Source organism: Gouania willdenowi, chromosome 14, assembly GCF_900634775.1.
Source record: "Gouania willdenowi chromosome 14, fGouWil2.1, whole genome shotgun sequence".
In the NCBI taxonomy this organism is placed as follows: domain Eukaryota; kingdom Metazoa; phylum Chordata; class Actinopteri; order Blenniiformes; family Gobiesocidae; genus Gouania; species Gouania willdenowi.
In genome coordinates, this window is record NC_041057.1 from 29,415,359 (window position 1) to 29,442,591 (window position 27,233).

Here is a 27,233-nt window from a genome sequence, read left to right on the forward strand (position 1 = left end):
AAACAAACAAACAAAAACACAATCATAAATACATTTAAATTGTGCATCACCCAGTGACAGCTGCCATAGGACTCTAAATCTCTGTTTCAAATGTATTCCTGTTATTTACGTTGTCGTCTTATGAGTAACTGCTTGTATTTTCGTCATTATCTTGTATATCTTTCTGTTATTCATGTGTGTTTTTGTTTTGTATATTTTGAGTCATTTTGTGTATTTTTGTTGTCCAAACAATATTAGTTTGAGGGCCGCTGTGGGCCCTGGCCACCAGTTGCCCACATCTGTTTTATCCATTTCAGTTTCATTGGCTTCACTGAATTAGATGTCGTTATTGACAAAACAAAAAAAAAACTCTCCCAAATTGTGTTAAACATGCTTAATCCGGTTAATTAGGTAAACTATTGTTACTATTTTATATTTATATGGTTCAGATGAGAGTAGAAAAACATTGGGATGAAATCATGCGACATTACGTAAATCGAGTTGTGACATGTTTATCTGTTTGCTACATGATTACTAAAACATGTCTGCAAGAGTTCAGTCTGTGTTGTATTGCTATTTCTGCCTGAATTAGTTTAAATACATTTTAGAAACACATTTGTTAAAAATAAATTCAAAAATAAAATGGAAGGAGGAAGTGAATTTTCCAGTGATCATACAAAATTGGATGCCCCACAGTAATAAACACCAAAGGCGCTTTAAAACCAACACTACCTGAGTAGGTAGTGGGTGTTTCTCTAATAATGCAGGATTGTGAAACGTCACTTAGGCTACGTTCACACTGCAGGACTTAATGCTCAAATCCAATTGTTTTGCCCCTATTCGACCTGTATCTGATCTTTTTATGGCAGTTTGAACGACCCAAATCTGATTTTTTCAAATGTGACCCAGGTCACTTGGATATGTAGTCTTAAATCCGATACATATCCGATCTTTTGCCATGCGACATGCAGTGCGAACGGCCAGGTTGCATTTCAGATTTAATCCTCCTCCACCTGCTCATTCATTCTCTGGCTCCACTGCCCAAAAAAAAAATATGAGACAAATGCAACAATGCGGATGAGGGTCAGTTCAGAGCTACAAACCGTTCACACTGGAGTCTGATACAGGTCACATTTTAAATGGTTATGTGAACGGACAAACAAAAAAATCGGATCTGAGCAAAAAAATCAGAATTGAGCATTGAGGCTTGCAGTGTGAACGTAGTATTAGACTCCTCATTCAGATGCATCCATTGTCAGTGAAATGCTGAATAACCTGCCACACACAGGAGTCTCTGACAAGTGCACGTGTCCACAAATTTAATATAATTCAATAAAACATACAACAGCATTAATATTCAATTACTTTCATATAATCAACTCGATTAAAAAGTGGTTGTTGAGTGTAACTTTAAACATGAAACTATCAAAGAAAACAATAATTTTAACAGACACTGTAGTAAGATTACTAAAACTGTAACTGTACGACCAATAAACTATGGCTGGGCGATGTATCGAGATTCAAGATATATCAAGTTTCTATTTTAACGATATAGGAAATTACAATATCGCCTATATCAATAAATACAGTATATATTTTTATAGCTTATTTTATTTTAAAACACTTGTTTTAAGAGTCACTGCTTTCACTACTTCTCAGAACAGCATGAAAAGCACAGTTAGATGGATCTGAGTGCATCCTAACCCAGACCTTCATCTAAACAAGCCACACTAAACAACTCACTCACACGTGCTGTCCTTTATAAAGGAAAAGCTAAAAGTGGCACATTTTGTGCAGCTGTTTGTTAATAAATGTGCCTCCCTTGAGTCTCTCCTCCCTGTTCCCTTCCCCCTCACCCAGGTGTAACACTGCCCTCTCTTTTTATATATTCCCTTTATTAAAGTATTTCTTACCCTTCCTTAGGGAGGGCTGGTGATGGTCACAATTATACAATAAAATAAATTCATGTATTTAATTGCAATATCAAAACATCTACTGCTGTCTTAAAAAGATTGCACTTCTTATTCTATAAAAAGTGTGAATTATAATTTAACGCAAAACTGTACAGTTCTACACATATGTAGTGAAAAAATTTTAAAATGTGTTTCAAGTCAAGCTTTGCCACATTTTAGCATTTTAAAAAATGTAAATTGAGGAGTATACAGACACAAAAAAGGCTCAGACGCCCACACCAAAAATATTAAAACCTATAGTTTCATTGATTAGGAAGCCTAAGAAGGAAACCAATAGATAGGAAAGAAATAAGATCATAGATACTTGTTTTTAGTGTATTTCACAGCTGATTTAGGACCCGTTATCATTAGAGATGCAAACAGAAAGCTAACACAAGAGGAAGGTGAACTTTTATTAGGTTATTCATTTCAGGCTCAGTAATTGTGATTAATTGTAATTAAACTAACTAAACTAATTGAGAAGATAACTGTAATTGACTTTCTGACGATACAAAATAATTGTAATTTCATTGTAATTGGAAAAAAGGGAGGTCACTGTAAACTTATTGAATTGTAACTGAATGTAGGTAATTGATAACGTACTTGTAACTGAAAAATGTAATAGACCCTAACCCTGCCTACTACAAACACACAAAAATATCTGTTCATAGCAAAAATAAGGACATACAAATACAAAAAGTCTAAGAAACTGTACGTCACTAAGCAAGGCTCAGCATCACTAAAAGTGTGACTTACAAAAAAAAACCTTCACAAGTTACAGAGATCAATGAGGTATCTGGGCACATCCTGCATCCTAAATCATTAAGAAACGTTAGCCTCGACTTAATGATGCAACAGTCCAATATGACACCTGGGGGCCCCTGGGAGAGGGCGCTGCCCTCCAGGTGTTGGCACTGCCCGTCTGTCTGTCTGGCGGAATGATCAGCAAGAGACAAGTCAGGGGCATTAGAGGGGTATCGGATTACGTAGATAACACTTCCCTTAGGCTCACACTTAACAGAGCACTTCCTCTTGTGCCTGCCTGACAATCAAGCTTTGAAATCTGGATCGTTTCTTTGCTCAGCCAATAACAGATCTAGACACCCTGATCTATGCTCCTGCACTTCTTTTACAAAAACAGAGTCCTCCATGTCATCCTATTATCTTTTACAGCCCCCGCATTTCATGATTTATAACCTTGATGGACTTTTTAAAATGATCATTTAGTTTAGAACCAAAAGGCAGGGTTCCTACAGCTTTAGTCAAATTAAATTCAAGACTTTAAGACTTTTTATTGCCATTTGAAATCAAATTTAAGACCAACTTCACAGTAAACATATTTGGGGGGAAAAAGCCTCAGATCAATTACATTGGGTTTGGGGAATTTTTTTGTGTGTCTTGTACAAACGTGCAACTGGCGGCCCCCAAATTAAACACACAAAAATACACAAAATGAGAAAAAAAACAGACTAAAAAAATCAAAAATGCATCAAAAACACAAGATTACTAAATAAATAGCCAGAAATCTAAAAAAACTACAAAAATACAAAAAACAAAAACCATAAAGAAAAATCGTACTGTCGTACTGATAATTTTCGTTAAATTTACATCTTTTTAAGTAATTTTTTTAAACAAACGTAACCATTTATTTGATATGTGAGACCAATTACAATCATAAAATCATACTTATGTGTTAAAATTGAAGACTAATTAAACATTGATTTAAGACATTTTTATGACAATAAATGCCTGATTTTTAGATTTATTAAATTAATACCTTTTAAGACTTTTTAGGGATCCGCGGGAACCCTGTTTATAGGAAGCAGCGACATAAAATGCAACCCTACTCTAAAAGCCATCTTTGCCAAACAGCAGTTATTATGAAGTCAACATTGAATCCCTACAAGCACCATGGGTGTCGTTCTGCAGCAGACCCTGTCCCCATAAAGCAGCAGAGCAGCACATATACGATGCTCTCGCTCAGCTAAATAAAACATGCTTTTCAGATCCTGCATGCGCTCTCAGATGATATAATGGCTTCATGTGTAAACTGTGGTCCCCCCTACCTGCCAGCTCATGGTGGATGAGCTCAGAGAAGTTAGGGTCGTCCCCCCACCAAAAGAGCCAGAGCTCCCGCCTGCCCGGCCGCTGGCTGCGCCGCCACACGCTCAGCACGTCGGCCTTCAGGCAGCGGCTGAAGCTGCACAGGATGGGGTCTTCCTCCGTCACCGGGAACAGAATAGGAGCGGAGGTGGGACCCTGCCACACAAACCGCTTCCATTTGATCCCTGTTAAGTCAGCCTGCAAAACAAACAGGGAAGGAAAAATCTTTTGATTTATTGCTCATAGTTGCATTGAAATTCACCCTCTGCGTATTGAGAGAAGTTATCAATTAGGACCCAAACGATTCATAGATTAAACCGACTAAACTGAATAGGAAAATTAGTTGACGCAAATTATCTGAGTTAATTCCCCTGTTTAATTAATGTTACAGAAGCCACTGGGTCTAATTCTTGTCCCCCCGCCCAGACTGCTTTTCTTGAAGCACCTCTGCATCTTGTTAACATCGTACCCACAGCGTCAGTCCAGATGCAGGAGCATATTGTACATCAGGCTTTATGAGTAACTGTGTGTATTTTTGTCATTATCTTATATATCTTTCTGTTATTTCTTCATTTGTTTTGTGTGTTTGTAGTCATTTTGTCTATTTTTGTTGTCTTTTTATATATTTTATTGTGACTGTTTGTTCTTGGAGTCATTTTGTGTATTTTTGTTGTCCTTATGTATATTTTTGTTATCTTTTTAAAAATGTAAACTTAAAAACATTAAAAGTATAAATGTGAATAACCTCTTAATAAATGGCAATATTACTTACATAAAGTACTGTTTTTTTGCCTAATGTTTAAAGGAAGCTCTATTTGTTATTGAATTATGTTGTGGTTGGACATGCCCCCAACCATGGGTCAATGATGTATAATAATTTAGTAAGTAACATTTAAAAGAAAGAAAAAAAAGCAAATGCAGTTGGACAACATGTTTAGGGGTCACGTCATTGACCCTTTTGGCATTAAAACATAGCTACAAGCGTTACATTACTACAGATAAAATAATTTCTTGAAAGATATTTGGTTTCTTACTTCTTACTCCGACACTTTTTCACTTCTGATACAATACCGATATTGCTACCTTGTGATTTTGCTGATATCGATCCGATATTAGCACGAATCACACATACTTTTATTTCATATTTTTTAGTGTGGACTGTTAGAATAGAAAAGGCTTGATCATCACGAGATAAAACATTGAGAACAATAGTCAAGAACAGTAGGTTAACAAAGGTTAGATTTCAAAATTAAACATAAGAATATTAATTAAATAGAATAATGGGACACCCTGGAAAAAATCATCTAAAAAAATCCAATAAAAATAAATTATGTAACGGTGTGATTGTATTGGAGATTTTAGATCCAGGCCGATATAATATAATATAATACTTGTTTTTAAAATATATATATATCTATATATATTGGTTATCGGACTGATATCCAATATCGATATCAGATCGGACCCTTAATCATCAATTCTTTTAAGTTGAGGAGAAAAAAAGTGGGTGTGAGCAAAATAAAACAAAAACATCCTGAAAAGTGGAGCATTTGATTGTTTCTGCAGAGGAAAATGTGTTTGTCATGCTTCTATTTATAAAGTACAACCTACACTGTGAACAACATGTTGAAAACACTCACATGAATGCTGCTATACTGCTGGGAAATGTGGCCTCACCACCTTAATCCTCAATATTGGAAAGAGCTGGAGATGGCTCTGCTTTGCCTTCCCAATCTCAGAGCATGTATTTTTATGGAAGGAAAGCCTCACAGACAGTAAATCAGTGGCAGGGTTATGAAGTGTTAATACAAGAACATTAAGCACCACAGCTAGCTAGTGCTGCTGCTGCTTATCAGCTACGTGCTGACAGACCTGAACTCACGCACACAGAAGAAGGCATCATTTCCATTTCCACTGGCAATCTGCCTCGGTTATCTACTCCTTGTAGACATTTCAAGCAATCTGCTGCAAACATAGCTGCTTCATTTTCCTGTTGTTAAGTCCTTTTCTGTTCATGCTGAGTTGGCAATCTGTCTCTCAGTATGTTCAACCAATTAATCCATTACAATACAGGGGGATATCTTTACTGGAGTGCGTAGGCGCTGAGCCTGAATAAAGGATTACCCACGGTTGTGGACAAGCAGTGGTCTTTCGCTTGGCTCAGGATAAGCTGAGAGATCTGTGGATGGCTGTGAGTGTGTGAGTGACTTTATTTATTTTTTATTTATTTAAATTTGAATACTTAATTAAGCCCAGGGAGAAATTTGGCTTTTACACTGTTTTTTTAGGGCCATGCTTCTCACAAACATGCACAAACAGGACCTGGGGACGTGTATTAATGGAGAGAAGTCAGACAGGGGCTGCTTTTATTATAAAGGGAGTGCACCAGAGCAGTGCTGGGGTTCGGTGCCTTGCTCAAGGGCACCTCAGCAGTGCTTGAAAAGTGCCCTGACCTCTCTAGCTTCCAGAACAACTTCCATATTTTTGGTCCGCACCGAGACTTGAACCGGTGACCCAACCCAAGTCCCTACGGACTGAGCTACTGTTGGAGCGAAGTTGGATGACAACAACCGCAAGGTACAACTTAGGGTGCATTCACACAGATGGATCCTAGAGTGGTTCAAATGCTCTAGGATTCATTTGCTCTGATAGTCTGCCGAAATGAAAATTCTTGGCTGAAACCAAAAACCAAGGCCAAAAACCGAAACACCGAAAGAAATGATTATGTAAATGATTAGTCCCATTTGCATTTATGGCTCTGAATGTGTACTAACCTCATTAAAATTAAAACATTGCAATTGTATAAATTAATTTTAATGCTTCAAAGAATCAATCAATTAAAAACATGAAAATACTTATTTCGCACTGACATTCCAACAATGCACAATAATAAAATAAAATATTCAAATGTTTAACTTGACAACACACCTACATTAAATAATATTGTACAGGCCTATAACTGACTGAGCTGTTGGAAGAGAGTCAAATTAAATAATGTTCTCTCAAACACAAGTGTGCATTGAAGTTATTGATATCCAAGCATGTTCTTAAAGAGCATGTTCTTCATTAGTTTATCTCATCCAAGTAATGATCTTTATAACGTTGGCCAAGTACAGTCGGGATAAAGTTAAGATGATCTCTGAGAAAAGTGCATTGACAGACTGAAACCAGATGCTATCAATGCGCAGCCAGGTGTCCAGCTGCTGTGTAGACATCCGTGTTGATGGAGGGCTACACGTAACAGAGTTGACGTGACACAGAAACATAAAATACACTTACGTGCTCTGTCAACTCTGCTCTGATGAAAGTAGAAAGTCTAATCTTTCAGAATCTGGTTTCAGATATCCGATAGTCATCGTACAAAATTTTCTGTGGTGAAAATCATCCTAAACTCCTGGCAATATGGGGTTGGCTGCTCTGAAAATGGCTGGCAGTGAATGAGTTAATGTCCTCCCAAAGTCATCCCCCGGTAAGTCCACTCACTCTCCTACTCACTCACTCATGTCATGAAGAGCAATCACCGTCCCATCTCGTACACTAAGTAAACAGTACACCTATTGCCAGCTGTGGCTGCTCCGATGCACAACAAAAGCTCACAACAACAGCTTTATGAATGTCCATAGTAGCTCCAACAAATCCTTGTGTTGTTCTTAGTAGGGGCTGAATGGCTACATCATTTTAAAGGTTGACTTTATGTGCATACTAGTCGAGTCAACGTCAACTGGTCGATGACGTCACCGAGAGCCAAAGCCGTGCGGCAGCAGAGTGACGGTGTTGTACCAAAATCTAGTTTTTAAGGAGCTATTTACTCCCCCTTAAACATGACACTCCGGTGGATGAAGTAAATGCAGACTGGATAAGAATTACAAATGTGTGTAAAGGGGAGTAAATGTCCGCCGAGAAGCAGCCGGGGTTTGAACTGTCTCCACCTCCGGTCACAGATTTTTTTCGGGTCACAGATTTTGCTTTCTGCTGATGTTTTCCAGATCTGCTTAATACACAGACATGTTACCACTACGGCAAACGTTAGCATGTATATTAGCCGTAGTATCTGCCAACCAGCTGCAGTTTGAGCACAAACCAGGAAGGAGCGAGAAACACTTGATGTTGTGCTGCCTTGGCGTGCAGGGGTACTAGGACCCTTGTTGGCTGTGTTGCGCCGCCATCTTAGGCAAAAGTCAGGTACTGTGACTAGTCAACGTCACATGGACAGAGTCGCAAGACAACACTAAAGTCGACTCGTCTGCTCAAGCCCTAGTTCGTAGTAAGAAAGCAAGAAAAAAAAGCACTCCTGAAACCTAAATCATGAGAAAAAACTGGTAGAAGTCAACTTCAAACATGTCTTAAATAAATGTGCACATATTTTGTTTATTGGTAATGCATGAAACACATTTCGTGTTATATACAGTACATTTCCACTACGCTGTAAGATTTTTGTTGATACAAGTAAACAAATTAACATTAAAGCTGATATCCGGCGTTTCTGAGAAACTTAACAGCCTTACTTCCTCCCCCTGCCTCTGCCAATCTACCAGAAGCCATTACTCTACTTTTCTGCACACGCATCGCGGAACATAAGGTTGCATCGGTTTGCATTGATATAGGGCTATGGGTCAGGTAAGAGCCAAAATCATATTAACCTGTTTGCTGTTGTGACGCGCAGCCTCAATTTTGTGCGCAGTTCCGCATTCTTTGATTGACAATCTGAAAAACAGGAAGTCAAAGCCTATTGGCTGGGCGATCACGGCGCTCGTTTCCATTTGTATAGGGGTCTACAGGCCAAAGGAGGGACTTATATACATGAATGTATATGAATGACTACCGGCAGTAGACCATAGTAAAAGACTAGCTAGGTATTTTTTTGTATTTCAAAAGAATCGGATATCAGCTTTAATGAAGCTTGTGCAAAAAAGCAAAGTGTGTTGTGTGATGTTTAATAATTCTGAACAAAGAGGGAAAGCAATCTCAAGGTTGCGTGTGTAACTCCAGCTCCATCGTTCCTAGAGTGCAGCACAAACGCGTAGTTTCTGAAAAACTGACTCTATGCTCTAACAGAAGCTCAGATGTTCAAAGAGCCAATGTTGGTCAAAGTGTTTGCATGAGCTGCAACAGTTGACCTGCTCCTTCCGTCCACCTGCAACACATCTGTGCAGGGACGCTGGTGTGACAGTTAACTGTGAAACCTGATCCTAAGCGGTTACATTTGAGCAATTAGTCCATCTCAACCCTATTCTTTTGCTCAGCGTGGTGGCCCCCAGTGACCATATGAGTTAAAAAAAAGGTTTTGCTTTTTAAGGTACCTACATATTTTATCACCAGCATTCTCTTTATGTATACAGGAGGTTTCGCATACATTTAGATCAACAGGGACTCAGATTTTACGTGATTCATTAAAACAGAAAAAAGCAATCCTCTTTATTAAAATTCAGGCTCTGATATGAAAAATACTTTGCATGCATATTTTGAGACAACATCATGCATGCACACCAGTGGAAAAAATGATGATGGAATGTCTTGAAAATAAAGCAAATAGACTCATACATCCTTCAAAATCTCTACACTACGTAATACCACGAATGTGCAGGATTTTATGCAAACTTGAGGGCAATTCCTTGCTTGGTATTATTTCACTGAAAATAAAATGGAAATAGCTCTATATGACATTGACTAAACCAGTGTTTTTCTACCTTGGGGTCGGGGCCCCATGTGGGGTCCCCCGAAATTCAAATGGGGTCGCCTTAAATGTCTAGTAATTGATTTGAAAAAATTACTGATTTAAATAATGTTTTTGTTATTTTTTTTAATCAATATTCATTCACAAATATTATCACCACACACAAACTGTATTCTATACTTTCACTTCCTCAAATAAAAATGTAGTTAAAAAACATACAATGTAACATTCAATAATGAGATAGTTAATTAAATAATCAAATAATAAAATAATAATGAAAATGTAAATTATATTTTTGTAATTTTTTAAAAATTGTTATTCTTTTTCAAATTAAAACACCACAAACAATCTCAAAAAAAAAATTATTCTATACTTTCACTTCTTCTATTATAAATCTAGTAAAAAAAAAATACAGTGAAAAAATCTGAGCTGGCCCATCTTGTCACTATAGCGCTACTCGTAGGTTACACTATATTAGAAACATGATCAAAAACTAATATAAAAAAAAGTCTCTGAGGTCACCTTAAATTTGTGATATCAAAATGGGGTCATGACCCAAGAAAGGTTGAGAACCACTGGATTAAACCCTTACAGCTTTTGAGACAATATCCCATATTTCATGGTATTTTTCCCATAAAAATGTTGGCTAAGTGTCTAGCAAGAGTATATGTCAAATGTCTAACAGTAATCTAATTGATTTGACCCTATTTAACATGTTTGGCAGGATTTTGGGAAGTTTAATTGTCAGTAAAATTATATAAATGGGGAAAGGCAATGAAACGAGGAAAAAGTGCGTAAATTGACGTGAAAATGGTTAAACTCTGAAAAGGAAATGAGGGAATTTTGAAAGACAAAATCAGAGTCACTGGATCACACAATATGCTACACAGGCAGTCAGGATTTACGCCATCAAAACAGTATCACTTGTAATTAATATTTAATTCTTATTCTTGTGTTAATATTGTGTTGGTCTCTGTTTACTTTTAATCATGTGTGTCTTTTGTTAGTGCTTCTTTTCACTTTATTATAATTTCTACTTGGAGCCACTGTCTGTAACAAAATGATTTCCCCCTGGGATTATGACAGTGTTTCTGATTCTGAAAATCATAATAACTGGTGTTTAAATAAACAAGTCACTAATTAAGGCTGGTTTGTGGCCAATTACTGGCTTCTAAAAGGACTTCATGCAGACAAATAATCAGTTAATTGTTTGCCAGGAAGTGCTTCTTTTTCTTACTTTTCCCAACAATATTCTAACGCACTTGGATGAGAAATATCCATCTGGGATTTATTGATGCAATATTTTACATATGGATTACAAACCTCATGAGCTTCGCTGTAAAAAAAAAGAACAGTAAGTGAGACATAGATTGTTGTTACATAATCACTGCTTGTACACTGAGGTGACCTAATAAATGACTGCAGTTACACAGTCACAAAGAAAGCTACTGTTTACAGAGAAGGGTAAGGAAGTTGTTGGGATGATCATATAATACTTTTAATTATACTTTAAACAGTTAAATGGGCACTAAACAGTATTTCCCAGAAGCCCCCAACCCCCCATCCTTACTGATTAGGAAAGCCCTTTAATTTGATGCAACCGTGACTTTGATCATAACATTTGGAGTTTTCTCAGATTTCCACTCAGTCTTGATTTATAGAGCCCATTTCATAGGAAAGTACTGAAGCTTTCGTGCTTTACGATCCTCACAAAGACAGAGAACCAAACACAAACAAGCCAACTAAAGTAATTCACCTCTCTTTGCAGCTAAAGCTGAAGCTTTGAAGAATGTATTCAGATCAATGTGTTCACTTTAAAATATCAACAGATCAAATTACTCATGGTTTTAAGAACCTAATCAGGCCTTTCTATTAGCGGTGTGCATTGCTATGAATGTGACGATACAATTCAATTCACGATTTGCACGTCACTAGGGGCGTTGAAAAAATGGATTTGGCGATATGTCGTGATATTACGTCGCGCGATTCTCGAATTGATTCTAAATGCATCCATATCAACTTTTTTTTTTATTAAAAAAATGAATAAATAAACTTTTTTAAGCTTGATTTAACCAGGAAAGTCTTTTCCACTGCAGGAGACATTGTAACGCCACAAAGAAGTGCACTGAAACCTGGGCATATTGACCAGCTTGTGTTTTTTCAAAAAAAATCTAACAACAAAGTACTAACTTTCTGCATTTATTTGTTGTTCTAGGCATATACCTCAGTTAAGTTGCACTAAAGTCATGTTGCACTAAAATCAAAGTTGGTTTAAAAGCCACAGGCAGATTGTATGTTATTGTTTTAAGTTGTTAGCACATGGCATTTTATTTCATTTTTCTTAACTTGCAAGAACAAGTAAATGATAACAACTGTAATTTTTAAGTACCAAAAGTATCAGTGGTATGAATAGTAAACTGTCCAATTACATTTTTCAAAAAGTTCAACATTTGCTTCAACACCAGATGCTGTTTCTTTTTTGTTAAAAAAAGAATTGTTTTTTTTTTGTTAAAAAACATGATTTAAAAAATCGATTTGGACATTTTTTGGATTGATACAATAATTGCGCAGTGAAATATTGTAAAATATCGCTGAAATTATTTTTTTCTTACACTTTTACTTTCTATGTTATTTATAATTGTCTTTGGATCCAAGTAGGGCTGGGAAAAAAAGTATTTAATAGATTTATCGAATTTGTAGATAAAAACAATTTTTATTTTGCAAATTCCAGTTCTTAAAAAAAAAAAAAAAAAATTATTTTATTTACTATTTTTATATTTTTCCCCCACCAGTTTTTTCGGACTTATTCACGTTCCGTCCTTGTGGGTTACCGTAGCGCGATGTGAGCCAGCCCCCTCTTTGTTTACCCTTTGAGTAGCACTATGCTGAGATGCTGAAGAAAGAGTTTATTATTTTTTTAATTGTAATGTTATACGTTATACTATGGATTTTAAAATCACAGCAATAAAGTTGCACTTTTGACAATATATCCGATGTCTGCAGTCATTTTTAAGTGCATTGAAAAAAATTTATCAAAAATCGAATCGGAACTTGAATTTTCCTTAAAAAATTGGAGATTTTTTTTTTTTTTTTTTTTTAGCAAAATCGCCCAGCCCTAGATCCAAATGGTTTGCTCCAATGAATGTGATAGTGCAGCTAAGCTAACTTGCGATGTTTCTTGTAGCTTTGCTGCTCTGATGAGCGCAGAATGTCTGTCACCAAGTGTAAGCTGTGTCTGTCTCCAGCACCTTTGGTTCTGATGTGGGTAGAACATCTGAAGAGGATCAATACATTTCATCTCTATGGGGATCATTCCATGCCTTTTCAACACATTTTCTGGACATCCCACGCACTTGAAAGACAGGGGCAAACTTCAATGGCCTCATGTAAAGGAATTTCAATATCAATCAGAGAGAAGTGAAATAACCCAAAGATGGGGTCCATAATAAAAATAAATTAGTCGCGTAAAGGAAAAATATTTCATATCCCAAGAAAGAGTCATCTTTATATTATACATTAAAAACAGAGATCAGATTTCCTTACATTCCCAGATGCAGTTATGGGCCAATGAAAATAATAAAAAATTTCAGATTTCAAGAGCGTGTCACCCAAGAACCAATGCATACTGTATATGTGACTAATCCTTAGTGATGTGGACAGTCCATGTTCATAGCTCAAAGCTGATCAAACTACAGGGAGCTGAAGCATATGCTAAGTTGTTTACTGAAGGCTCAAACATGTTGCAGACCCAAACCCTGACAAACTTTTTTCCAAATTTGAGGGGCTGGAATGTCCACCATATAAGATGTATAGCAGATATTTTCAGTATATTCTGAGAGAGTAGGTGTAGCTTTAATACTATACCAAATGTCAGTTTCTTATGTGATGTAGTTCCCGAGATATCGGAAGCTGAACATAGAAGGAAAAATAAGAACCCACAAAAATTAATACATATATACCCCATCACTAATCTGGCCATATATCAAAAAGTGTTCATTCGATCAAAGTAAAAACGCACAGTGTGTCTATTGAATAATCATGGAACAACTGGTAAAAATTTCTGATTTTTTTAGACTGAAATGCATGGGCCATTTGTTGAAATGACATGGAATGACCCGTGGGAATTCTTATTTAAACGATAGAACAAATTGATTAAACAAGAGTGGTGCCGTAACACAAGATTATATCACGATTATGAACCCTCTAATAGGCTTGAAAAGGGTAGAATAATACTGTGTTTTAGGTGCGCCCTCAAAACTTCACAGCAGAACAATGAGAACATTTAGAGCCTGTAATCAGTGCCTTAAAACGTCTCCTCAACTTGTCTCAATGTAGTAACATGTACTTCAAACCATTGGATTTGTCAACCCTTTACATAAAATGCATTTAATGAGTATCATCAGTCTTTTTTTTCTTCAAACAATTTAAGATTGCACAACTTATTTATATGGATCCAATGGGGACAAAAAGGTAAAACAAATAAGAAGTTCATCTCTTTTAGAACAAGAGAACAGAGCTCGCTGCTTCTTGTTAGCGGCCCTCAGTAGTTACAGCGATGTTACCCAAAACACGGGGTGAAGTGAACCGACTGACCACATCCAGTCTGACCTGCTTCTTTTGAAAGATTTAACCTCAGCAGAGGCCATCACAGCTGAAATACTATCTATGATGCTGCCGCTGCTACTGGTGATCCATCAATGAAACACAGCAATGCACAAGAGAAGCAGATTCTTCTAAATGCCGAATGAAAAGTTAAGAAAAACTGATAATAGGGTGTACATTACATATCACCCTGAAGGCCTGATTTGTTTAAGATCTCAAGTAAAGAGTGCAGTATTCCTTGCATGCTTAAATACTTTGGATGTGCTATTTCTTCACCTGCTGCGGCAGCTTCACTAAGACTGCAGAGCAAATCGGTGAATATGCAGATGTGGTTGAGACCGCCCTATTAAATGACTGTAGAGTGTTCAACATGGATAATGTAGGAGAGCTGAGTGACAGCTGTTGAAATGGAAATATTAGTGTAACACTAATTTATTCTATTGAATATTTGGAATTTAATAATTTTCAATTATGAAGCTACAAAATAAATATAAATCTGTTGTTACTTGAATAGATTCAAAGCTGTTGAAGACAAAAAAACAGATAAAATTTGAGAGATAAAGACTTTGGCTGTGTTCAAAATGGCACACTCCATACTATACAATACAAACTAAGTATATACTGTCTACCATATAATATAAGTATTATTAGGACGATGAGCGTTCTCACTGAAGTATACTTCCAAGTTTGACGTCAAACTTAGTATGAGTAGTATGTTTGAACACAGCCTTAGTGTAGACCTCATAAATAAATATGATTTTGATGAACATGATTTGCTGAAAAAAGATGTAAAAAGTTGAAATTGCCACTTGCTTTGATAACCTTTTCCATGTCAGAATGTGAATTCTTTTTTTTTCTGTCCATTTTCCACAAAATTAAAGGCCCTACACTTGCTAAGCATTAACCTGATTTAAGGCAAAAATTAGATTGTAATACTCTGTGCCATATTTATATTTCTGCTTGATTTGTTTTTTTTATTTAAAAAAAGTAATAAAAATAAATGAAAGAATGATACCAATATTCCGACCTTCTTTCTTTTCACTCTGACGCCTTACGTCTGCTTCTGCAGAACTTATTTGAGAGAATTACGTATGAAAGATGTTAAAGTCACTTCCAATGGAAGTGGCCTCCTACAAGCCTTTGAGCTCTGTCTGTTTTGTTTCCACAGGAAATGAGTCAACTCTTCTTACTTTTGATTCATGACCGTTGCATCTACTGATGAAGACTCAATGCACTTAAGTAATCTCTCTTAGTCTATACACAACATCATATGACTAGTGCCATCATTGTAAACATTTACTATTGCTAACTAATGAATGCACAGAAAGTTGGAGTGATGAAGATTTAGTAGCACTGAGATTGAAAACAAAGTGAGCGTGTGTGGGTATTTGCAGACAGATCTGCACTAAAGATATCTATACTATACCAGTATCTAACACCTTGTACATAGCCAATCCAATGAACTGCCAATATGCAGCTAAATCTTTAAACACAATTGTCAGAACATTTTGCTTTGAACAAACATTTATATGTACACAAAATATTGGCTGCGTTCTTTGACTTGTACTGTAAAATACTGAGTTATTATAATACCTTTTATTTCTTACTAGTGGTGTGCCAAAATATTTATACAATGTTACATCGCGATATTTCATCTTTTCGTATGTTATTGATATACTGGCACCATATATCGATATAAAAATAATACTTTTTAAAAAAAAATTATTATATTTTTTATTCAGTGCAGTCAAATTCTGAATTTCTTCGGTGACAGATATCGTAATGTATCGTGGATGAAATTTCCCGCGATATATCGATTATCACAAAATCGCTGTATTGTGATAATACTGTTGTGCAAAAACAGTCGATAGATCGCATCGCGAGGTACCTGGCGATACCCAGCCCTAATTCTTACTTACATTGTTTCAACTAGAGATGCACTGAAATGCAAATTTGTAGCCGAAGCCGCATAAAATATAAACGCTTGGACAAATATTGAATGTGATCGTTAAGTTTTTCACTATTTTTTCTAATAGTGCATAAATTGCCTAGAATACATTTTTAGACATGTTTTTTTTAAGAAAGTAAATGTTTATTGAATATTCTGACTTTTTTTTTTAAATATTCCAGTAGCCTTTGCTTTTCAAAAAAAGCACAACAAAGTTTTTCATTTATATTAGCCCTTCAAATAAAACAAAACACGCAGTCCCCCAAAAAAACTAAAGTGCATTAAAGGGTAGGTATGATGAAGAAATCACAATGGTTTTGTTTTCCCCACATTGGTAGGTGACGACCTAACACGCCTCCTAGAATGTGAGCTCCTCCCTCTCCAACTATCTAACACCTAAAACAACACTGTTGTTAAATATAGAATTTATATTATACTTTATTGCCATATATGTAAATACAAACTGCACTACTGGACGCCCAAACTGCACTACTTTTTCTGCTGCCGATCGTGTTGGGAGTCACTGCTTGGAGCCATGGACCCATTGTTTACACACATCAGCAGTTAGCACTCCGTGCTAATGCTATACCAGCCTATGCAGCGAGACCAGGCATCGCTTGTAAACTGAGGAGGAAACGATGAGGGTGTTTACGAATTTGTGGCTCACAGCGCTAACAATGGACTCGCTTGTGGAATTGGACGGCTTCCAACTTTTACGCGATGACGGAGAGCGGTAAGCGCAAAGGAAAGAGTCTGGCTGTGTTTGTGTGTGGAAAGGAGGAGCTGCTGCTCTGCTCCTGCAGCAGTGCGCACACACTTTTCCGACTAAATCACTGCATGTTGTTTGATTGCGTCACACGCTACTATTCGGCCTCGCTTTTAACTCACTAAACCAAAGGCCGAATGTGGCTTTTTTTGCAATATTCGGCCGAATAAATTCCATGGCCGAATATTTGGTGCATCCCTAGTTTCAACTTGTTTTTAATCATTGTTATTTAGACAAAGCAAGGTTGGGGTCAACTACTCAATTATGATTACAGTGGCCAAATTGTTTCCAATTACAATTATTATTTTTTGTGAAAGTCAATTACAATTACTAAAGCCCAATTACAACTAATCACAATTACTGATCCTTTAATAAAAAACCCATAAAACGTAACCTTCCTCTTGTGTTTTGTTATAATCTCTAATGATCACGGGTTAGTTTGACCCATGTTTTAAATCAGCTATAAAATACACTACAAATATTATCTATCATTCCATTTATTTTGCATCTCTTAGTTACCTTGTTAGGCTTCCTTATCCATGAAAATATTGGGCATCTGAGGCTTTTTTCAGTCAGTACACCCCTTGATTTAAATTTTTTTTCAAGAATGGTAAAATGATCCTGTAGAAAACTGACAGGTAGAGTTGATCTGAAACATATTCTAATAATTGTTAACTATTTATGCGTATGCCATAGAACTGTCATGTGGTTCCACAGGTTTGTGTTCAACTAAAATGGAATTGATAGTTACAACAGAATTTCCATGACAATTACAACTGCTCAACAAACTGATTTAAAGATTTGTACAAATATTTGTTTTTTAAAAAAAATGTACAGGGCAAAAAAATCTGCCAATATCCTTTAGAATGTTGACTCAGGTGTGGTTTGTAAATTTTGATTTGTCAATTTTAGGTTATTAGAGAATAGTGAAAATTGTGTCAATCAAGGAAATATTTCATTTGGACTGTGATTTTATTTTCATGGAAGGAACAAATAAATAAATAATTATAATTAAGTCAATTATCTGAACTAAATTAAAATTCAATTATGATTACAACAGCAACAGATTTTTTCAATTATAATCACATCATACTAATAATTGTAATTAATTATCAGTTACAATTATAATTGACCCTAACCCTGAGTCAGGGTTAGGGTCAATAAAGCATAAAGACTCTAAAAAGATCTTAACTTCTATCATTGAGTGCCATTTCTTTACTATATAACAATATGGAAGAGTCAGAGTGCTGTATTAAGGTAAAACGTGCCTTCTGCAGTTGTTTTCTCTACTTTAGAAAAAAAAAGTTGTGTTCGAAAACCGAGGGCACCAAGAATATCTGTGTAATCCCTTCCAAGGTTCATGCTTTCCAGGCTGTGTGGGTGAGTGTGCACCAATCTGCAAGTGTTTCGCCCACTGCCCTCTAACAAGTCCTCCTGTCTAAAATGTTCAGGTATGCCAGCGACTGTTTACAAAACACTGCAGCAGAGGAGGAAAAAAGAAAGTGGTGGTCGAACCGCAGCATTAGGAGGAAGCATGAGGCCCAAGTTTTCCCGAGGTGATGCATGCTTGGGGAGTAGGAGGAGGACATTAAGATGGGGAGGCGGGGGCTGAGGTTACGACCCCTGGTTTGGCCAGCTGCTCACCATCCCTCTGGCAAACTTGGGGTTCTGGGTCTGAGTAGGAACAGTGTTCACACAGCTGCCCTCGTGCCTTTCAGGATATGAGGCGAGCAACAGGTGAAGCTGCTCCAATCGTCACACGCACGCACGCACGCACGCGCACCCACACACACACACACACACCTCCCTTAGTTAACCCCACCAGAGAGCAAACCAGAGCCTGGCAACTGTCTTTGCATTTTTCAAACCATATCTGAATCAGAATCAGAAATGTTTTTAATGGTCACAGTTTTAAGGACAGTACAAAGAATTTGTCTTGGTAGTTGGTGCACAAAACAAACAACAAAAAAAAAAAAATAAAGAAAAAAAACAAAGAATAACCCAGCAACAATAATAATAATAATAATGATAAATATAAAGGATGAGTGATAAATAAAGGATAGATAGAGAATAAAGGATAAATAGGATAAATATAAATATATATATAGAAATTCAATCTGTTTCGATTCATATTGATGGATCGGCCGATATTTTCCGGTTTATGCAAATGATGTGATCGGCTGTAATGTCTTAATTTGCCAATCCGATCAATGACGTCATTGCCGTGATGAAACTTTCTGTAGATGCGTCTCATTTAAGCCGAAGAGTTGTTTGAGATCCAACGTGATCCAATATCTATTCTTTAACAAAATCTTTGAGACAAACCTCAAGCTTTTAGGTAGTTTAGAATCTAATAAAACATTTCAGAATAGAAATTAATCCTACTAGTAAGCACGCTACTTCTTAATCAGATAAAGACACAGTGTAGGACTCGTAGATCAATAAATCGAAGACCATTTTGCTAAAAAAAAAAAGATGTAAAAAGGTTTAACATGCCACACGAAAGTTTGTTCTCATCTCCTCTGTAAACATCCCGTTTATTGTCATTTTCTGAAAAGTCTTGTGCATGCACACAAAAGTTTGATTTGTGGAGAAGTTCACTTAGAAAATGGATCCCCTTCATGCTCAGATGAATCTATGAGTTACAGATAAACATTCAGCTTGAAGCATTCATTCAGCCTTGTCAATATGAACTAGAGTCCCATCAGATCTGTAATAAGGCACAGCGCTCCACGGCGCCTTATTTCCTTCAAACCTGGAAACACATACTCCACAGTCACTGCTCGACAACATGCATGCTTTAGGGATCACACAGTAGATACTGTACATACTGTATTACAGACAGAGCAAAGCATGTGTGTCACTTGCACGCTTGTTCAAGGTGCACGCTGATGCACTCATCTGTTGATCTGTCTTTATAATCATGCTCCGAAAGGCTGATCAAAAATGCGCAAAAAGCAACATTAAAAAGCTAAATTTAACATTAAGATGGACATAATGTGGTTGCAGTATTTAGGATGTCTTCTTGTTTTTAGCATCAACATGAATTTTAGGCTCCATTCACACTGCAAATCACATTTAGACCACTTTCATATGTGGTCCTGAATCAGATACAAATCTGATATTTGTATCTGATGCATTTGATGGGGCTTGAAGCCCGCCATTGTTGAATCAATCCTTTTTATGCACAAGAACATGGATTATCCTTATATTTGATACCTGGACTATGTAAATACACCCACTGTCTCTTGTGCGCACTGGGCCTGTGTGTGTTTGACGTGCGCTGATCTGTTCTGTTGACATTAACAGTTGCTCGTTAATAAAAGTGGGCTTACCACTGAAACAAATGGAAATATGTTGTTTGTATGAGAAAAATGTAGGTTTTAACTGTTGGTTTGGGTTGGGCTCGGATAGAAATATCTGAATGCCTGTCGGTTTTGTTCTGTTGGGTTCGGGTCAAAGCTTGAAGGTTCATACCATAACTGGTCTGTGTTTAAATGCAATTCAGCACCACAAAAACCCGAAACAAAATATGTGGCTCTCTTTTTCTTCATCCTCGTCCTCCTCTGCACCTGCTCATTCATTCTCCAGGTCCTCATGCACAATAAATTTTGAGACAAACGCAAAAATGCGCATGCGTGTCAGTTTGGAGCTGCAAACCTTTCACACTGGAATCTGATACAGGTAGCGCTGGGCTACCAAATACCGGTGTATATTTTTGTTATGATATGACTTTATACACCGTACCGGTGTATTTGATTACACAACCTTCGGAACGCTACGTTGCGCCGCGTTTCAGACCGGACCGTTTTCAAGGTGGCACGAGGGGAAGGTAAACAGTAGAATGTATGAAGTTAAAGTCGTGGCCCTCCACATCAGCAGGTAGGACGGGGAAAGCAAAAGAAAAGTCGAGCCAAATGTCACTTCCAGACGCGTTTGCAAGAGGGACTCGCTACGACAGAAAATACAACGGTGGATCAAGATTACAAACTCTATCACTATCCATATTTACTTATTCTTAATATATTCTACAATAAAGTAATAAGTAAATAGTGTTTTTTGGATAATTTGGTTGTCTTGTTGAAAATCTTGTGTGTTTCTGGAGTCCTTTTGTGTGTGTTTTTTACTCAATTTGTGTATATTTGCTGTATTTTTCTGTTATTTTGTGTGCATTGTGTCATTTTCTAAATTATTTTCCTTTTTTTGGCAATATCTCGTCAAAGTCCTTAAAGAGATTACAACGCCATGTTTATGAGCGAAAAAAGAAGGAATCCATTTGTTATTCATCCCAACTACGAAGTATCGTTTAATGTATTCATCGATACTTGGAATTTTGTAGACAGCCACAATCTGCTGTTTGTTCATTCAAATGATTAGGATCGTTATCAGGCTTCTGCAGAGCTAGATGAGGAGTTGATCATTTGAATCAGGTGTGTTGGAAGAGGGAAACATCTAAAACATGCTGGATAGTGGCCCTCGAGGACCAGAATTGGACACCCCTGTTGTATAGTAAATTGGCCCTCCTAGCTTCCGTAGATTTGACTTAATAAGCAAACCTACTACTTTCATCACAATATTGTATTTTGTGTTCATTTTTAAAATCTCGAGTTTAATCTATTTTTTTCTGACCATAATCTCAAGATTAAATTTCAATTTCAATTTATTCTCAGAATTTCAATTTCAATTTATTCTCAAAATTTCAAATTCAATCCTGACATTTCAACTTTTTTTTCAATTTTCCCAAAATTATTTTCTCCTTCAAAATTGGCCGTAATCCTCTTCCATAAAAATCGCCATCAAGTCTCATTAAATTCAATTTTTCAAGCCCTTTTGAGAACAAACCAAAGCCAATATTTCCACGTTTCAAACAAAAGAATGCAACTGGTACCATAGCCCAGAAACTATCCTCAAAAAATCCAACGAGGGGTGAAAAGTACCTCAATGTCCTCACATTCTTTCATCATAAAAATACAAAGTGGAGTCTGTTCAGCAAGTGAGTCATAACAGTGGTGGTGTTATGCTTAGTCTCAGCATGCAGGAAAATGTCAGCCAGACAGGCACAACACCACCACGAGTCCACCAGCCTCTATCTGGCCTGTCCACTGTAGCCAACGCTGCCTTCAAGTGCCGTCGTAAACATTGTAATTACAAGTTCAGCACACACACCATCGACCCGAGCCGGGAGAGATATAGAGAAGAGAAGGGATTTTCTGCAGTGAAACGCTACCTTTAAGGGGGTGGACAGCTTAGAAGCTCTGTCAATTTGTGGTAAAAGGAGTGTAGAATTTCACTACAACGTTAATACAGTGGACTCGCAAGTCAGCGTTACAGTAGATATTTCTCCCCACAGCTATATTAAAGAAGACAACCAGGATCTATGCACTTTGTGGTCTTGCCATCGCACCGCAAAGTGGTTTGTGAGCCAAATAATCTTTTCCAAAACCTACGTTTGCCTTTTAGCAAAAGGACAAAATCACATTACTGCTTCCCAAGCATGCGAAGAAAAATGTTGAGAGAAGGTGCACAACGTCATAACACAGATAGTCTAACTTAGAAGTGAAACTGGAGTTAAGCCTGCTGACAAGCCAATTAACTACAACAACACATTCAGACTGTGTTCCTGATTGTACTGGGCAGAAGAGGACAAGAGGGAGGGAGGGAGGGAGGGGGTAAGAACAAGCCAGCAGTACCTTTTGTATTGTTATTGTTATTGTTGTGGTTAAAAGATTGATGGAGTGATGGGGCTCTAATTTCCTCACGTGGTATTTAAAGGGTATCCGTGCGCTCCAGAAGGGTGGGAGTCAACCACAACTATTTAGGGTAAAGTCTGCTGGCCACAAGTGGCAACATGACGACGATGAGGAGAAGGATATTCTGAGAAGCACATTAAAGGCTTTTATTTTAAATTCCTGCACAGCTGAGGTACAGGACATTGCTTGGCATATGTAATGCACAGGAATGAAGGACACTGATTATATAACAATCAGCCTGGGGCCTGTGTCCTACTTGGTGTGAACACTAGAAAATGAATTCCAAAGAAATGAAGCTACTAATAAGCATCATGATGACATAATACAAAAATAGCATCCAGACAAACACTTCATCAGCAAAACAAGTGTGTTACATGCTTGGTGCAAAGGAGACAAAGCAGAAATGCACAATTTCACGGTTGAAGATGATTCTACACTTTCTGAATACAATTAAAAGTCAGCCTTGAGTTTGTGAACTCATGCTGCAGTCAAAGACAACTCCAAACTTGGGATTTTCAGACCTCCTGAAGTGCAACAGAAGGTCAGCAAAAGATATCTATCCTGACTTCTTTGAGAATCTGACGTCTCACTCTGACGTCACACAACAATGGCGGCACCCGTACAGAACCACATGTCAGTGGTACAAAATGAATTAAAATGCACTTTAATGCTAAAACACATTAAAAAATGACATATGACATTAACCACATTTAAAGATTACGTACTGATATTGTGGAGCACAGTAATGCAGGCTGTTTTTATGTTATTTCCTTTTCATTGTAAATAATCTGTTTTCATGAATTGAAAATGCTTGTTTTTGTTTTGATTTTTGTGTCCCGAGTCATTGTTAAATGTTTAATGTCTAGGGATGGGTACCTTTCACATTTTGAACTGATACAGTATAAAAACTCGGTATCTGTGAATCGGTATCTGTACTTAACGGTACCAATTTTTTGTACTTTTGTGTGCATTTGTGTGTTAATAAATAATTATTTCTCATCATAAAAATAAGAAACTTTAAGAAATATATCAAAACAACATCCAACTGTTTGTATTGATGCAACATGGGTTTTACAGTTTTTTTCTGAATAATGCACAAATTATAAAGCAGCTCTACGTGACTGGGCTCTATGGTGCGAGCATTTATTTCATTTGCATTTGTGCACATTGGTGAACCAATGTGCAAATGGAAAAATGTAACTTATTTATATTTCTTTCGGAGCAGAGCGGCTGGGTCCACTCTGCTCCCTGAGTCTACAGCTCTGAAAGCAAAGTCAGCGTCCGCTGTTAACGTCTCTCTGTGTGTAGCTTGTTTTGTTTATTCGGACGGTGCAGCTCCGTGGTAAATAGAGAGTCTGATTAAAGAGTGGAGCGATGCGCTAACATGTACTTTCTCTATAGTCCTGGACATTTTTGTCCGTTTTATTGGGTTGGTGGACACAGGAGCGTATGTGTGTGTACTTCCCACCTTTGCTGTGCACCTGTGTATACGAACTTTAAGAAACAGCGGGTTTTCGATGGTAACAAAACCAGGAAGGATCTCTGTGCTCTAGGGCCGGGACACAGCATGCTATTGAGGGGACTAAATTAAATCAAGTTTCATAGTACCGGAGTGAAGCTCCATTTACACCTGTGGTGTTTTTTGTGTGGAGCGAGGGTTTGGCAGGTGCTCGGTCTATTGCATTTTAAAAAGCGGAGCCTTACTTTCGACTTCTTTCTATCAGCCATCGCTGATTATATACTGACGTCATTACACTCTTGTGCGTTCAATGTTGTGTTCAGGTCCTGCATGGAAAATCGCCTACGCGTCCACTCCCTCACCGTCATAAGGATGCGTTAAGGTACCGAAACATGGTACCGCTTGATTTTACGTGAAGGAATTTTGTCAGTACCTGAATAATACTGAACTTCATAGCATGTCCCGTGTCAAACTCAAGGTCCGTGGGTCAAACCAGGAGCTTCAGAGAATCCAATTCAGCCAGCAGGAGAAAGTAAAAAAATGACTGGGAAATCATGAATCATTGTATACTTTACAAAATAATCTCAGTCTCTTTACATTTACAAATTCAAGTTATGAACCTCCACATTATTTACAGTGGCTCCCAATTTTCCTGTGTCTATATCACACGGTGGGAGTCATTTCTAACTGTAACTTGTTGAAATCAGTCACTCTGATTTTTTCTAACATACTGCAATTTCCCACAGGACTCCACAAGATTACACAAACATTTGTCACAAAATCAATACATTTCAAAGTGAAGATCCTACAGGAACTGATATCTGTCATTTGTTGCTTGGATATTGTACATCATTTAAACTCGGAAATAAGAACTAAGGCAATAATGGAATGGGTTTTTTTAATCTGTGGTTCTTCTTGAGATCAAACTCCTGTCTTTGGTCTTTGAACTAAAATTATTTTGACACCCTTGCTTTACGTGAATAACTTTGAATGCCTTGTTGCAGAAATGTGCAACAAGGCATTGTTGCATGTTATTGTTTCCTCCCATGACTTTTTGGGCCAGTGTTTTATTCTAAATATTTATAGTTTTAATCACACAAACATTTTTGACTTTATTGTAAATACCATATGTCCTCGCCCTCAGTTGTTGCCACCATATACTGACAGTAAAAAATAACTGAAGTGAACTTGAATTGTTGACTATTGTTCTCTGTTTGAGTAACATCACTTGATCAATCCTTTTCTAACATTCCACACTACAAAATAAGTCATAAAAGTATGTATGATTCGTGCCGATATCGTATCGGATCGATATAGGCATCGGTCAATACTTAAGGCTGCAATATTGGTATCGTATCGGAAGTGGAAAAAGTTGTATCGGGACATCCCTACAACCAACTCATCTGTCTGTCATCTAGTAGCCTACGGTGAATAAAAGGGGTGTGGCTTTAAAAGAAAACACTGAGGGACAAACTCAGCTGTGTGTTTACATTCACAGGTGCCTCTAAATTTACCATTCCAAGCTTTAAAGTGATATTTTAGTACCAAAACACGCTTATTTACATTGTATATAGCTACAACAGAGAGGCTTAAAGTTACAGTTACACACACGCACAGTGACATGTTGTGTTTACGGTTCAGCACTGACTTGATAGGAGGAAAAGTGACAGACAGACAGACAGACAGACAGTCAGTTAATAATAAACAAGGTGGGAATGTCAGAGGGAGACACAGCCGTGCTTTAAGGCACTAAATAACACCAAAAACACGTTTTCCGTGACACAGGGAAATGTAGTTTGTAAAAACCAGAGTGTTCGTGCACTGTTGTGGAGGCGCTGAGTGGAAAAACGAGGTGACAACAGTGGACAAATGGTCCCAGTCGTGTGGGAAAGTGTCAAAAAAGCAGTGTTGACATTAGTGTGGGATAAAATGATAAAATGATGTGAAGGTGCTGAGGGCCGTGAGCCTCGCTAAGCTGCCATCAACTGATGCCTGAGTGTGGCTAATGTTAGCTTAGCCTGTTCAGCTAGTTAAAAATGGCTGCTTTTGCTTTAGTTTTAAATCTCTTACCAGACAGAATAGATTGGAATGGCAATCCTCCAAGCTGGCCCCGTTTGGTACAAAACAAGAACTCATCCTTTCCTCACTGCCAGCTCCAACACTCCATCGTTTTCACTTTCCGAGGGGGAAAAAAAGCAAAAAATTGGCGGATTTGGTGGGTTTTTTTCTGAGATGTTGCGGGGCTTTAATCAAGCAGAAAAATTATTTTTCTAACATTTGACTGGATGAGAGTTAATTCAACAACCTTCCGCTTGCTGCTCGGAACTGGAAAAAAAAGATCCAGTGAAGGTCTCAGGTGGACATGTCCAAAAGCCACTGTTAAAACAATTTAAAGAAAGCGAAAAAAAATACATATATATATATGTCCATAAAACAAAAAGAAACGGAGAGCGAAGAAGCAACTCTCCCCCTCCCCCGTAGCCCCGAAACGGTCTGCGCTTCAAAAATAAAAGCCTCCAGTCTCACTCCTCCATCGCACGGTGGGCTCTGGGAACCAAAGACATCCCGAAACGACAGTTCGAAACACGGCCCCGGCCTAGACGGGAACGTTGGTGTGGCTCATTATTTCCAGCCTGGGTTCCTGTTGGTTTCCATTTGAATTCATGGATTCCTTTCTTTAATGGCGGCCACAGGGACAACTCTGCCTTCCACAGCCCATTGGCTCATCCGTGGTCAAAGACGCATCAAGTCAGTGCACAGACACACAGACTCTGCAGGCTGCAGCCAGCACATCCGGATAAATAAGAGCATCGATCTCACTAACACACACCGTCATATAAGTAGTAATACATACATAAATAATATGCTACAAAATAAAATGTTTCAGTCCAATTTTTTTTTACCCAAAAATGTGTTTTAGTTTTGTTTGTTTTTCACTAACAAGAAACTACATAATATGTAATATGGTAATAACTAATCTCAATAGATCTTTAAATTTAA

The 27,233-nt window shown here is 37.4% G+C and overlaps 1 protein-coding gene across 1 annotated transcript in view; it reads right to left on the reverse strand.

The window, feature by feature from the left end:
- The window catches only part of med13a (mediator complex subunit 13a), a 161,866-nt gene extending 134,877 nt beyond the window's left edge, over window positions 1-26,989 (reverse strand). The window contains exons 1-2 of the mRNA XM_028466211.1: window positions 26,304-26,989; window positions 3,998-4,232 (exon numbers count right to left, since the gene is read on the reverse strand). Of these exons, the coding sequence (XP_028322012.1) occupies window positions 3,998-4,232; window positions 26,304-26,369 (301 nt within the window). The 5' untranslated portion in view covers window positions 26,370-26,989. The remainder of the gene's footprint in view (window positions 1-3,997; window positions 4,233-26,303) is intronic.
- Between the last annotated feature and the right edge of the window lie 244 nt (window positions 26,990-27,233).